The 18,167-nt window shown below is 54.3% G+C and overlaps 1 protein-coding gene across 5 annotated transcripts in view; it reads right to left on the reverse strand.

Annotated features, from left to right (window-relative positions):
- The window catches only part of LOC137383797 (DENN domain-containing protein 2C-like), a 162,634-nt gene that overhangs the window by 17,439 nt on the left and 127,028 nt on the right, over positions 1 to 18,167 (reverse strand). For all 5 annotated transcript variants that reach the window (XR_010977465.1, XM_068057009.1, XM_068057007.1 and 2 more), the window contains one exon: positions 2,130 to 2,270. Coding sequence is in view for 4 of the 5 variants with exons in the window: in XM_068057009.1 (XP_067913110.1) it covers positions 2,130 to 2,270 (141 nt within the window). In the remaining variant the exon portion in view is untranslated. The remainder of the gene's footprint in view (positions 1 to 2,129; positions 2,271 to 18,167) is intronic.

Below are 18,167 nucleotides of genomic sequence, written 5' to 3' on the forward strand. Positions count from 1 at the left end.
GTTCCAAGCACCCATCACCCTCTGCGTAAAGAACTTTCCACGCATATCCCCCCTAAACTTTTCCCCTTTCACTTTGAACTCGTGTCCCCTAGTAATTGAATCCCCCACTCTGGGAAAAAGCTTCTTGCTATCCACCCTGTCTATACCTCTCATGATTTTGTACACCTCAATCATGTACCCCCTCAACCTCCGTCTTTCTAATGAAAATAATCCTAATCTACTCAACCTCTCTTCATAGCTAGCGCCCTCCATACCAGGCAACATCCTGGTGAACCTCCTCTGCACCCTCTCCAAAGCATCCACATCCTTTTGGTAATGTGGCAACCAGAACTGCACACAGTATTCCAAATGTGGCCAAACCAAAGTCCTATACAACTGTAACATGACCTGCCAACTCTTGTACTCAATACCCCGTCCGATGAAGGAAAGCATGCCGTATGCCTTCTTGACCACCCTATTGACCTGCGTTGCCACCTTCAGGGAACAATGGACCTGATCACCCAAATCTCTCTGTACATCAATTTTCCCCAGGACTTTTCCATTTACTGTATAGTTCACTCTTGAATTGGATCTTCCAAAATGCATCACCTCGCATTTGCCCTGATTGAACTCCATCCGCCATTTCTCTGTCCAACTCTCCAATCTATCTATATTCTGCTGTATTCTCTGACAGTCCCCTTCACTATCTGCTACTCCACAAATCTTAGTGTCGTCTGCAAACTTGCTAATCAGACCACCTATACTTTCCTCCAAATCATTTATGTATATCACAAACAACAGTGGTCCCAGCACGGATCCCTGTGGAACACCACTGGTTACACGTCTCCATTTTGAGAAACTCCCTTCCACTGCTACTCTCTGTCTCCTGTTGCCCAGCCAGTTCTTTATCCATCTAGCTAGTACACCTTGGACCCCATGCGCCTTCACTTTCTCCATCAGCCTACCATGGGGAACCTTATCAAACGCCTTACTGAAGTCCATGTATATGACATCTACAGCCCTTCCCTTATCAATCAACTTTGTCACTTCCTCAAAGAATTCTATTAAGTTGGTAAGACATGACCTTCCCTGCACAAAACCATGTTGCCTATCACTGATAAGCCCATTTTCTTCCAAATGGGAATAGATCCTATCCCTCAGTATCTTCTCCAGCAGCTTCCCTACCACTGACGTCAGGCTCACCGGTCTATAATTACCTGGATTATCCCTGCTACCCTTCTTAAACAAGGGGACAACATTAGCAATTCTCCAGTCCTCCGGGACCTCACCAGTGTTTAAGGATGTTGCAAAGATATCTGTTAAGGCCCCAGCTATTTCCTCTCTCGCTTCCCTCAATAACCTGGGATAGATCCCATCCGGACCTGGGGACTTGTCCACCTTGATGCCTTTTAGAATACCCAACACTTCCTCACTCCTTATGCCGACTTGGAGTGCTCCTCTTAGGTTGGGATTGGGGCATATAATTGGGACAGAGGAGAGAGAGCTTCACTCTGTACCTGTGCCCGACAGTGCTCAGTGTCAACACAAGACGGGAAAAGTGGGAGCTGCTCCATACACCTTGGGGTTCCCAGATAACTCACACTGAGCAGCATGAATGAGCTGAGGTGCAACTGCTGAAACTGCTATTCAGAGAAAGAAAATTATAAAATAAAAGACACAGAAAGGGCTCCAAGTGAGGGAGAAATTAACAGCCATCAGGGGACTGGGATATGAAGTAAAAACAGCGATTTTCTGCCAAGGATTGTAATTGAACCACTCATTGAAGATGGTTCCAGTACAAAGTTGACAGATTTATGTTTCAGATCTTGTGCATTTATTTAGTTTGGTCTGGAGATGGTGTCTGAGCAAACATTTTTCATTAGACTTTCCCGCCATGGCCCCGACCCACCTCTTTCTCCCCCCACCACCACAACTAGGGCCCTGGCCCACTCTCCCACCACACCACCCCATCCCTGGCCCAGGCCCACCACTCTCTTTCCTCCACCACGCTGCCACGTCCCAGCCCCACCTCACTTACCCCCCTCCCCCCCCCCCCAACACACCTGGTCCTGGAGCCCCTGCCTACCTCTCCCCATGCTGAGTCTTTAATACATGTCTGACTGTATCCGAGTAAATGTTCCGATTGTTACCTCATTTCCAGACCCTGGGAGGAAGCTCTTCACTGTGATCACTCGGCCTGGTGCGGGGAACGGAGCCTCCATGACACTGCGCATGAAAGGACAGACGAGGGCCGGTGAAATCTCCCTTCTTTTCTCCACTTCATCCAGAATCTGGGCCGTACACAGAAAGAAATGTGAAGGTGACCAGAAATGAGGATATCCCCAAGTGTCAATGTATGAAGACGTGTTAATTGGGGAGTGGGAGTGCGGGGGAATGGGGAAGGGGCCAAGCCTATAATTCAGGACTCCACTGATGATGAGTACTGTAGAGAAGATAACAGCATCATTCTGGAGGAAGGCCATTCAGCCCATCTTACAACATTCATCCACTTCCCACATTGAAACATCAAATTATAACACATCTTGGATGTTAAAGCATGGTAGGTTGTTTAGACAATAATGGGTGAAGAGGGCAAAGATATCAGGTTGGAAAAACAGAACATGTTCTGGCACAGGGTGGCAGAGTGACTAATTATCTAGTTTCCACTCTCTGCTAAGTTAGTTGATCAGAATCTGGACAGCAACTGAGAATATTGGAGATAACGTCTGACATAAGAGCAGTCACTGAACCCTCCACTGGGTTCAGCCTGGCCCAGCACTGACTGATCATTTCCTTGTAGTAATAACCAGCTTTATTTTGAGTGCTAATGTCCTCAGGATCTGGTTTTTTCTTCTGATACAAGGATACGTCGAGCTGCTCCTGAATGAGGGCCAATCTTTGGACCCATTAGCCAAAAGTAATTTTCAGCTAAATTACTTGTGTGATCAGTTAAACTAAATGCCACCACTGGGCATCAAACTGGCTCCTTTACCCAAACACAAGAGAAGCTGCCAAAGGAAATACTCAAATTCCTTAAAATACAACAGTCCCTAGGCCAGAAACAACAGCCTGGGGTAACGCTCAGCCTCACGGCTGCTTCCTGTGTGTTTCCTACTTTAGCACTTCCGAGTTTTGTTTGGTCAGGAATTATTCCTGCACTTTTATCTGGTGGATTGTGCGTGACGGCCGTATGTCCGGGACCTTGATGGAACCACTGAGATTTCATTCCCGAGCAAATGGGGCAGGGCTCAGGAAGTGGAGTTGAAGCTATTTAAAGCCTTGGCATTACATCCCTCCACACACACACACACACATACATACAGACACCCCCCAGACACATACATACACACACAGACACATACACACACACAGACACATACACACACACACACCCCCCAGACACATACACACACATACACACACACACATCCATACAGACACCCCCCAGACACATACACACACACACATACATACAGACACCCCCCAGACACACACACACACATACACACAGACACCCCCCAGACACATACACACACACAGACACACATACACAGACACCCCCAGACACGCACACACACACACACAGACACATACACACACACACACATACATACAGACACCCCCCAGACACATACACACACACAGACACACATACACAGACACCCCCCAGACACACACACACACACATACACAGACACTCCCCAGACACATACACACACATACACAGACACTCCCCAGACACATACACACACACACACAGACACCCCCCAGACACACATACATACAGACACCCCCCAGACACACACACACAGACACATACACACACATACATACAGACACCCCCCAGACACATACACACACACACATACATACAGACACCCCCCAGACACATACACACACACATACACAGACACCCCCCAGACACACACACAGACACACACACACACACACATACATACAGACACCCCCCAGACACATACACACACACATACACAGACACCCCCCAGACACACACACACACAGACACACACACACACAGACACACACATACAGACACCCCCCAGACACATACACACACACATACACACAGACACCCCCCAGACACATACACACACACACATAGACCCCCCCAGACACACACACACAGATACAGACACCCCCCAGACACATACACACAGATACAGACACCCCCCAGACACATACACACATACAGACACATACACACACACACCCCCCAGACACACACAGACACACATACAGACACCCCCCAGACACACAGACACACATAGACACCCCCCAGACACACCGACACACATACATACATACAGACACCCCCCAGATGCACACACACAGCCATCCCCCCCAGACACACACACACACACATCCTCCCAGACACACACACACACATCCTCCCAGACACACACACACACATCCTCCCAGACACACACACACACACATCCCCCCAGACACACCCACATTCCCCCGGACACACACGCGCGCGCAGCATCCCAGACCCGCGCACGCACGCAGCCTTCCAGACACGCACACACGCACATCCCCCAGATACATACACACACACGCACAGACATGCCCCCAGACACACACACAGACATGCCCCCAGACACACACATACACACACAGACATGCCCCCAGACACAGACACACACAAATTCCCCCAGACACACACAAACGCATTCCCCCAGACAGACACGCAGCCTCCCAGACACACGCGCACGCAGCCTCCATGACCACAAGCACACACACAGAGCCTCCCAGACACACACACACACACACACACAGACGTCCCCCAAGACACACACAGACATCTCCCCCAGACACAGACAGACATGCCCTCAGACACACACACACACAGACATGCCCCCAGACACACACACACACACAAATTCCCCCAGACACACACGCACGCAGCCTCCATGACCACAAGCACACACACAGAGCCTCCCAGACACACACACAGCCTCACACACACACACACACACACACACACACACACAGACGTCCCCCCAGACACACACATACACAGACATCCCCCCAGACACACACATACACAGACATCCCCCAGATACAAACACACACACACATCCCCCAGACACACACACACACAACCCCCCAGATACACACACTGGCATCCCGCGAGAGACACCTGCAGACACACACGCATTCCCCCAGACGCACACGCATTCCCCCAGACGCACACGCATTCCCCCAGACGCACACGCATTCCCCCAGACACACACACACACGCGCAGCCTGCCAGACACACACAGAAACATACACAGCATCCGAGACACACACAGACATGCGCATGCACACAGCCTCCCAGAAACACACACACACACACACACACACACACGCAGCCTCCCAGACACACACAAACACGCACACAGACATCCCCCAGACACACACACACAGACATCCCCCCAGAAACACACACACACATTCCCTCAGACACACACACATACAAATATCGCACTACACACACAGACATCCCCCACACACACACAACACACACAGACATCCCCCAAACACACACGCCGTCATCCCCCCAGACACACACATACACATAACACACAGACATCCCCCCCAGACACACACACAGACATCCCCCCAGACACACACACACACAACACACACAGACATCCCCCAAACACACACACAGACATCCCCCAGACACAAACACACACACACATCCCCCAGACACAAACACACACACACATCCCCCAGACACAAACACACACACACACATCCCCCCAGACACACACACACACATCCCCCCAGACACACACACACGCGCGCGCACCCTCCCTGACACACAGAGGTATGCACAAACTCCCAGACACACACAGACATGTGCACACATACAGCCTCCCAGAAACACACACACACACAGACATCCCCCAGACACAAACACACACACACATCCCCCAGACACAAACACACACACAGACATCCCCCAGACACAAACACACACACACATCCCCCAGACACACACACACGCGCGCGCGCGCACCCTCCCTGACACACAGAGGCATGCACAAACTCCCAGACACACACAGACATGTGCACACATACAGCCTCCCAGAAACACACACACACACAGACATCCCCCAAACACACACACACAGACATCTCCCCAGACACACACAACACAGTCATCCCCCCAGATACACACACAACACACACAGACCTCCCCCAAACACACATGGTCATCCCCCCAGACACACACACACACAGACATCTCCCCTAGACAGACACACACACACACAACCATCTCCCCAGACACACACACACACAGACATCTCCCCCAGACACACACACACAGACATCTCCCCCAGACACACACATCCCCCCTGACACACACACACACACACACACATCTGCCCCAGACACACACACACAGACATCTGCCCCAGACATACACACACACACACACCTCCCCACACACACACACACAGACATCTCCCCCAGACATACACACACACACACATCTCCCCAGACATACACACACAGACATCTCCCCAGACACACACACACACACAGACATCTCCCCCAGACACACACACACACACAGACATCTCCCCCAGACATACACACACGCACACACATCCCCCCAGACACGCACACACAACACACACAGACATCCCCCAAACACACACACACATCCCCCCCAGACATCCCCCAAACACACACACAGACATCCCCCCCAGACACACACACACATCCCCCCCAGACATCCCCCAAACACACACACAGACATCCCCCCAGACATACACACACATATAGACATCTCCCCCAGACACACACACACACATCTCCCCCAGACACACACACATCTCCACCAGACACGCACACACATCTCCCCTCAGACACGCACACACAACACGCAGACATCCCCCAAACACACACGCAGTCATCCCCCAAACACACACGCAGTCATCCCCCCAGACACACACACACCTCCCCCCAGACACACACACACATATACAGACATCTCCCCCCGACACACACACACACACAGACGTCCCCCAAACACACACACAGACATCTCCCCCAGACACACACACACACACACACACACGCGCGCGCACCCTCCCTGACACACACAGAGGCATGCACAAACTCCCAGACACACACAGACATGTGCACACATACAGCCTCCCAGAAACACACACACACAGACATCCCCCAAACACAAACACACACACACATCCCCCAGACACAAACACACACACACACATCCCCCCAGACACACACACACACATCCCCCCAGACACACACACCCCCAGACACACACACACACAACCCCCCAGACACACACACACACGCGCGCGCACCCTCCCTGACACACAGAGGCATGCACAAACTCCCAGACACACACAGACATGTGCACACATACAGCCTCCCAGAAACACACACACACAGACATCCCCCAAACACAAACACACACACACATCCCCCAGACACAAACACACACACACACATCCCCCCAGACACACACACACACATCCCCCCAGACACATACACCCCCAGACACACACACACACAACCCCCCAGACACACACACACACACGCGCGCGCACCCTCCCTGACACACAGAGGCATGCACAAACTCCCAGACACACACAGACATGTGCACACATACAGCCTCCCAGAAACACACACACACAGACATCCCCCAAACACACATGCAGTCATCCCCCCAGACACACACACACAGACATCTCCCCTAGACACACACACACACACACACAGACATCTCCCCAGACACACACAATACAGTCATCCCCCCAGACACACACACAACACACACAGACCTCCCCCAAACACACATGGTCATCCCCCCAGACACACACACACAGACATCTCCCCTAGACAGACACACACAGACATCTCCCCCAGACACACACACACACAGACATCCCCCCAGACACACACACACACACAGACATCCCCCCAGACACACACACACACACATCTGCCCCAGACACACACACACACAGACATCTGCCCCAGACATACACACACACACACAGACATCTCCCCCAGACATACACACACACACATCTCCCCCAGACATACACACACAGACATCTGCCCCAGACATACACACACAGACATCTCCCCCAGACATACACACACACAGACATCTCCCCCAGACATACACACACAGACATCTTCCCCAGACATACACACACACACATCTCCCCCAGACATACACACACAGACATCTCCCCCAGCCATACACACACAGACATCTCCCCCAGACACGCACACACACATCCCCCCAGACACGCGCACACAACACACACAGACATCCCCCAAACACACACGCAGTCATCCCCCCCAGACACACACACACATCCCCCCCAGACATCCCCCAAACACACACACAGACATCCCCCCAGACATACACACATCTCCCCCAGACACACACACACAATCTCCCCCAGACACACACACATCTCCGCCAGACACGCACACACATCTCCCCTCAGACACGCACACACAACACACAGACATCCCCCAAACACACACGCAGTCATCCCCCCAGACACACACACACCTCCCCCCAGACACACACACACACATACAGACATCTCCCCCCGACACACACACACACAGACGTCCCCCAAACACACACACAGACATCTCCCCCAGACACACACACACAGACATCTCCGCAGACATACACAACACAGTCATCTCCCTCAGACACACACACACATCTGCCCCAGACATACACAGACATCTCCCCAGACACACACACACACACACACATCTGCCCCAGACATACACACACATCTCCCCAGACACACACACACACACAGACATCTCCCCCAGACACACATCAAACATCCCCCCCAGACACACATCAAACATCCCCCCAGACACACACACACACAGTCATCCCCCAGACACACACACACCCCGACACACACACAGTCATCCCCCTAGACGCGCACATACACAGACGTGCCCCCAGATGCCCACACACACAGATGTCCCTCCGACACACAGTCATCCCCCCAGAGACACACACACAGACATCCCCCCAGATACACACACACAGACATCTCCCCAGACACACACACACAGACATCTCCCCAGACACACACAGTCATGCGCACGCACACAGCCTCCCAGACACCCACGCGCACGCAGCCTCACAGAAACACACACACACATTCCCCCCCAGATACACATCCACACAGACATCGCCCCAGGCACACACACACAGTCATCCCCCCAGCGACACACACACACAGACATCTCCGCAGACACACACAACACAGTCATCCCCCCAGACACACACACAACACAGTCATCCCCCCAGACAGACATCCCCAAAACACACACGCAGTCATCCCCCCAGACACACACATACACACACAGACACCCCCCCGGATACCAACACACACACACACAGACATCCCCCCAGAGACACCCACACACACCCCCCAGACACACAAATACCCCTCCAGACACACACACACATCCCCCCAGACACACACACACATCCCCCCAGACACACACACACATCCCCCCAGACACACACACACACACATCCCCCCAGACACACACACACACACATCCCCCCAGACACACACACACACACATCCCCCCAGACACACACACACATCCCCTCAGACACACACACACATCCCCTCAGACATCCCCCCAGACACACACACACATCCCCTCAGACATCCCCCCAGACACACACACACATCCCCCCCAGATACACACACACATACTCATCCCCCCCCCCACACACACACACAAATCTCCCCCAGACATACATACACACATCCCCCAAACACACACACAGACATCCCCCCAGCCACACACATCCCCCAAACACACACACAGACATCCCCCCAGCCACACACATCCCCCAAACACACACACAGACATCTCCCCCAGACACACACAACACAGACATATCCCAGGACACACACAACACAGTCATCCCCCCAGACACACAGTCATCCCCCCAGACACACAGTCATCCCGACACACACACAGTCATCCCCCCAGACGCGCACATACACAGACGTCCCCCCAGATGCCCACACACACACAGATGTCCCTCCAGACACACACAGTCATCCCCCCAGAGACACATACACACAGACATCTCCCCCATACACACATACACAGACATCCCCCCAGATACACACACACAGACATCTCCCCAGACACACACACACAGACATCCCCCCAGAGACACCCACGCATTCCCCCAGACACACACAGTCATGCGCACGCACACAGCCTCCCAGACACCCACGCGCACGCAGCCTCACAGAAACACACACACACACACACATTCCCCCCCAGATACACATCCACACAGACATCGCCCCAGGCACACACACACAGACATCCCCCCAGACACACACACACACACACACAGCCGACACCCCAGACAAACAGATACACACACACACAGACATCCCCCCGAGATACACAGCCATCCCCCCAGACACACACACACACAGCCATCCCCCCAGACACACACACACACACACACACACACACACATCTCCCCCAGACACACAGACACACATCCCCCCAGACACAAACACACAGACGTCTCCCCAGACACACACACAGACGTCCCCCCAGACACACACACACTCACCCCCAGACACAAACACACACATATCCCCCCAGACACAAACACACACATATCCCCCCAGACACAAACACACACATATCCCTCCAGACACAAACACACACACATCCCCCCAGACACAAACACACATCATCTCCCCAGACACACACACACACACATCTCCCCAGACACACACACACAGACATCCCCCCAGACACATACACACACAGACCTCCCCCCAGACACACACACACACAGACCTCCCCCCAGACACAAACACACACACATCCCCCCAGACACAAACACACACACATCCCCCCAGACACACACACATCCCCCCAGACACACACACACATCCCCTCAGACACACACACACATCCCCTCAGACACACACACACATCCCCTCAGACACACACACACATCCCCTCAGACATCCCCCCAGACACACACACACACACATCCCCCCCAGATACACACACACATAGTCATCCCCCCACACACACAAATCTCCCCCAGACATACATACACACATCCCCCAAACACACACACAGACATCCCCCCAGCCACACACAACACAGACATATCCCAGGACACACACAACACAGTCATCCCCCCAGACACACAGTCATCCCCCCAGACACACACACATCCCGACACACACACAGTCATCCCCCCAGACGCGCACATACACAGACGTCCCCCCAGATGCCCCCACACACACAGATGTCCCTCCAGACACACACAGTCATCCCCCCAGAGACACACACACACATCCCCCCAGAGACACCCACGCATTCCCCCAGACACACACAGTCATGCGCACGCACACAGCCTCCCAGACACCCACGCGCACGCAGCCTCACAGAAACACACACACACACATTCCCCCCCAGATACACATCCACACAGACATCGCCCCAGGCACACACACACAGACATCCCCCCAGACACACACGCACACACAGACGACACCCCAGACAAACAGATACACACACACACAGACATCCCCCCGAGATACACAGCCATCCCCCCAGACACACACACACACACACACACATCCCCCCCAGACACACAGACATCCCCCAGACACTCACAGTCATCCCCCCAGACACTCACACACACACACATCCCCCCAGACACACACATACACACATCCCCCCCAGACACACACACACACACATCCCCCCCAGACACAGACACACACACATCCCCCCAGACACAAACACACAGACATCTCCCCAGACACACACACAGACGTCTCCCCAGACACACACACACACAGACTTCCCCCCAGACACACACACACACTCACCCCCAGACACAAACACACACATATCCCCCCAGACACAAACACACACATATCCCCCCAGACACAAACACACACACATCCCCCCAGACACACACACACACACACACAGACGTCCCCCCAGACACATACACACACAGACTTCCCCCCAGACACACACACACACTCACCCCCAGACACAAACACACACATATCCCCCCAGACACAAACACACACATATCCCCCCAGACACAAACACACACATATCCCCCCAGACACAAACACACACACATCCCCCCAGACACAAACACACAGACATCTCCCCAGACACAAACACACAGACATCTCCCCAGACACAAACACACACACACACACACAGACACAAACACACATCCCCCCAGACACAAACACACACTCACCCCCAGACACAAACACACATCCCCCCAGACACACACACACACAGATATCCCCCCAGACACAAACACACACAGATATCCCCCCAGACACACACACACACAGACATTCCCCCAGACACACACACACAGACATTCCCCCAGACACACACACACACAGACGTCCCCCCCCAGACACAAACACTGACACACACGCATTCCCCCAGACACACACACAGCCTCCCAGTCACACGCACACATACCCGCACGCAGCCTCCCAGACACACGTGCACGCAGCCTCCCAGACCACAAGCACACACACACACACACACACGTCCCCCCAGACACCCACAACACAGACATCCCCCCGGATACACACACACACATCCCCCCAGACACACACACACACATTCCCCCAGACACAGACATCCCCCCAGATGCACACACACACAGACGTCCCCCCAGACGCACGCGCACGCTCACACACAGACGTCCCCCCAGACACATACACACACATCTGCCCCAGACACACACACACATACACATCCCCCCAGACACACACACACAGACACATACACATCCCCCCAGACACACACACACATCCCCCCAGACACACACACAAACACACACATCCCCCCAGACACACACACAGACATCCCCCAAACACACACACAGACATCCCCCCAGACACACACAACACAGTCATCAACCCCAGACACACACACAGTCATCCCCCCAGACACACACACACATCCCGACACACACACAATCATCCCCCCCAGATGCGCACATACACAGACGTCCCCCCAGATGCACACACATACAGATGTCCCCCCAGACACACACACACAGACATCTGCCCAGAGACACACACACACACACATCCCCCCAGAGACACCCACGCATTCCCCCAGACACACACAGTCATGCGCACGCACACAGCCTCCCAGACACCCACGCAGCCTCACAGAAACACACACACACACACATATTCCCCCCCAGATACACATACACACAGACATCCCCCCCAGATACACAGCCATCCCCCAGACACACACACACACATACAGACGTCCCCCCAGACACACACACACACACACACAGACGACACCCCAGACAAACAGATACACACACACACATACAGACATCCCCCCAGACACACACACACACACACACACAGTCATCCCCCCAGACTCTCACACAGACATCCCCCCAGAGACACACACAGACACACACACACACAGACATCCCCCCCAGATACACAGCCATCCCCCCAGACACACACACAGACATCCCCCCAGACACACACACAGACATACAGACGTCCCCCCTGACACACACACACATACATACATATCCCCCCAGACACACACATCCCCCCAGACACAAACACACACACATCCTCCCAGACACACACACACACAGAGACATCTCCCCAGACACACCCACACACAGACGTCCCCCCAGACACACCCACACACAGACGTCCCCCCACACACACACACACACACACACACAGACTTCCCCCCACACACACACACACAGACTTCCCCCCAGATACACACACACACACACACAGACATCTCCCCAGACACACACACACACTGATGTCCCCCCAGAGACAAGCACACACAGACATCCCCCCAGACACACACACACACTCACCCCCAGACACAAACACACAGATATCCCCCCAGACACACACACACACATCCCCCCAGACACAAACACTGACACACATGCATTCCCCCAGACACACGTGCGCAGCCTCCCAGACACACACACAGTCACATTCCACCAGACACACATGCAGCCTCCCAGTCACACGCACACATACCCGCACGCAGCCTCCCAGACACACGTGCACGCAGCCTCCCAGACCACAAGCACACACACAGAGCCTCCCAGACACACACGCAGCCTCCCAGACGCACGCACGTGCACACACACACACACAGACGTCCCCCCAGACACACACACACACATCTGCCCCAGACACACACACACATACCCCCAGACACACACACATCTGCCCCAGACACACACACAGACATCTTCCCAGACGCACACACACATCGCCCCAGACACACACACACATCGCCCCAGATACACACACACATACACATCCCCCCAGACACACAGACATGCCTCCAGACACACACACACACACAGACATTCCTCCAGACACACACACACACACACAGGCATGCTCCCAGACACACACAAACACTGTCACATTCCCCCAGACACACACAAACGCATTCCCCCAGACCACATGCACACACACACAGCCTCCCAGACACACACGTAGCATCCCAGAGACACACACATAGACGTCCCCCCAGACACACACACACACACACACACACACACACACACGTCTATCCCCCCAGACACATACACACACACACATCCCCCCAGACACACACGCATTCCCGTAGACACACACTCATTCCCCCAGGCATACACACACATGCGCGCAGCCTCCCAGACACACACAGACATGCGACGCACAAGGCCTCCCAGATACGCCCACGCACGCAGCTTCCCAGAAACACACACACACACACAACCCCCTAGACACACACACGCACACAGAGACATCCCCACAGATACACATACACGCACGCACACAGACATCCCCCTAGATACACACACACACATCCCCCCCAGATACACAGACACCCACACACAGCCATCCCCCCAGACATACACAGAGACATCCCCTCCAGACACACACAAACACACACATCCCCCCCGAGACATACACAAACACACACATCCCCCCAGACACAGACGCAAACACACATCCCTCCAGACACACACACACACAGACATCCCCCCAGACACACACACACACGCGCATTCCCCCAGACACTCACATGCGCATACAGCCTCCCAGACACACACAGACATGCGCACGCATGCAGTCTTCCAGACACACACACACACATCCCCCCAGACACACACACACGCGCGCAGCCTCCCAGACACGCCCACGCACGCAGCCTCCCAGAAACACACACACACACAGCCCCCCAGACAGACACACACACACACACACACAGACATTCCCCCCCAGATACACACACACACAGACATCCCCCCAGAGACACACACACACATCCCTACAGATACACACACACACAGACATCCCCCACAGATACACCGACATCCCCCCAGCCACACACACCCACACACAGCCACCCTCCCCGACACACACACACAGACATCCCCCCAAGACACACACAAACACACACATCCCCCCAGGCACCCACAAATACACACATCCCCCCAGACACACACACACATTCCCCCCAGACACACACACACATTCCCCCCAGACACACACACACATTCCCCCCAGACACACACACACATTCCCCCCAGACACTCACATGCACGTACAGCCTCCCAGACACACACAGACATGCGCACGCATGCAGTCTTCCAGACACACACACACACAGCCATCCCCTCAGACACACACACACACAGACGTCCCCCAAGACACACACACACACAGACGTCCCCCAAGACACACACACACACAGACAGACACAGCCATTCCCCCAGACACACACACACACACACATCCCCCAGACACAAACACACACACATCCCCCAGATACAAACACACATTCCCCCAGATACAAACACACATTCCCCCAGAGACACCCACAGACACACACGCACGCGCGCAGCCCCCCAGACATACACACACAGACATTCCCCCCCAGACACACACACAGACATCCCCCCAGACACTCACATGCGCGTACAGCCTCCCAGACACACACACGCATGCAGTCTTCCAGACACACACACACACACATAGACATCCCCCCAGACACACACACACACAGACATCCCCCCAGACAGACACAGTCATTCCCCCAGATACACACACACACATTCCCCCAGAGACACCCGCATTCCCCCAGACACACGCGCGCAGCCTCCCAGACACACACACACACACACACACACACACAGACATTCATCCCAGATACACATACACGCACACAGACATTCCCCCCCAGATACACACATACACACACACAGACATCCCCCCCAGATACACCGACATCCCCCCCAGCCACACACACCCACCCTCCCAGATACCCACACACACACATACAGACATCCCCCACCAGACACACACACACACGCAGCCTCCCAGACACATACATACACACACAAACACATTCCCCCAGACACTCACATGCAGGTACAGCCTCCCAGACACACACAGACATGCGCACGCATGCAGTCTTCCAGACACACACACACACAGCCATCCCCTCAGACACACACACACACAGACAGACGTCCCCCCTAGACACACACACACAGACATCGCCCCCAGACCCACACACACAGACATCCCCCCAGACACAGTCATTCCCCCAGACACACACACACAGACATTCCCCCAGATACACACACACACACACACATCCCCCAGACACAAACACACACACATCCCCCAGACACAAACACACACACATCCCCCAGACACAAACACACATTCCCCCAGAGACACCAACAGACACACACGCATTCCCCCAGACACACACACACGCGCGCAGCCTCCCAGACACACACAGACATCCCCCCAGACACACACACAGACATCCCCCCAGACACACACACACACACACAGACATTCCCCCCCAGCCACACACACACAGACACATACGCATTCCCCCAGACACTCACATGCGCGTACAGCCTCCCAGACACACACAGACATGCGCACGCATGCAGTCTTCCAGACACACACACACACACAGACATCCCCCCAGACACACACACACACACACATCGCCCCCAGACCCACACACACACAGACATCCCCCCAGACAGACACAGTCATTCCCCCAGACACACACACACACATTCCCCCAGAGACACCCGCAGACACACACGCATTCCCCCAGACACACACACACGCGCGCAGCCTCCCAGACACACACACACACACACACACACACACACACACACATTCACCCCAGATACACATACACGCACACAGACATTCCCCTCCAGATACACACACACACAGACATCCCCCCCAGATACACCGACATCCCCCCAGCCACACACACCCACCCTCCCAGATACCCACACAGACATCCCACCAGACACACACACATACAGACATCCCCCACCAGACACACACACACACGCAGCCTCCCAGACACATACATACACACACAAACACATTCCCCCAGACACTCACATGCAGGTACAGCCTCCCAGACACACACAGACATGCGCACGCATGCAGTCTTCCAGACACACACACACACAGCCATCCCCTCAGACACACACACACACAGACAGACGTCCCCCCTAGACACACACACACAGACATCGCCCCCAGACCCACACACACACAGACATCCCCCCAGACAGACACAGTCATTCCCCCAGACACACACACAGACATCCCCCCAGATACACACACACACACAGACATCCCCCAGACACAAACACACACACATCCCCCAGACACAAACACACATTCCCCCAGAGACACCCACAGACACACACGCATTCCCCCAGACACACACACACGCGCGCAGCCTCCCAGACACACACAGACATCCCCCCAGACACACACACACACAGACATTGCCCCCCAGCCACACACACACACAGACATTCCCCCCCAGCCACACACACACAGACACATACGCATTCCCCCAGACACTCACATGCGCGTACAGCCTCCCAGACACACACAGACATGCGCACGCATGCAGTCTTCCAGACACACACACACACACAGACATCCCCCCAGACACACACACACACACAGACATCGCCCCCAGGCCCACACACACACAGACATCCCCCCAGACAG

Source organism: Heterodontus francisci, chromosome 25, assembly GCF_036365525.1.
Source record: "Heterodontus francisci isolate sHetFra1 chromosome 25, sHetFra1.hap1, whole genome shotgun sequence".
NCBI classification, from domain to species: domain Eukaryota; kingdom Metazoa; phylum Chordata; class Chondrichthyes; order Heterodontiformes; family Heterodontidae; genus Heterodontus; species Heterodontus francisci.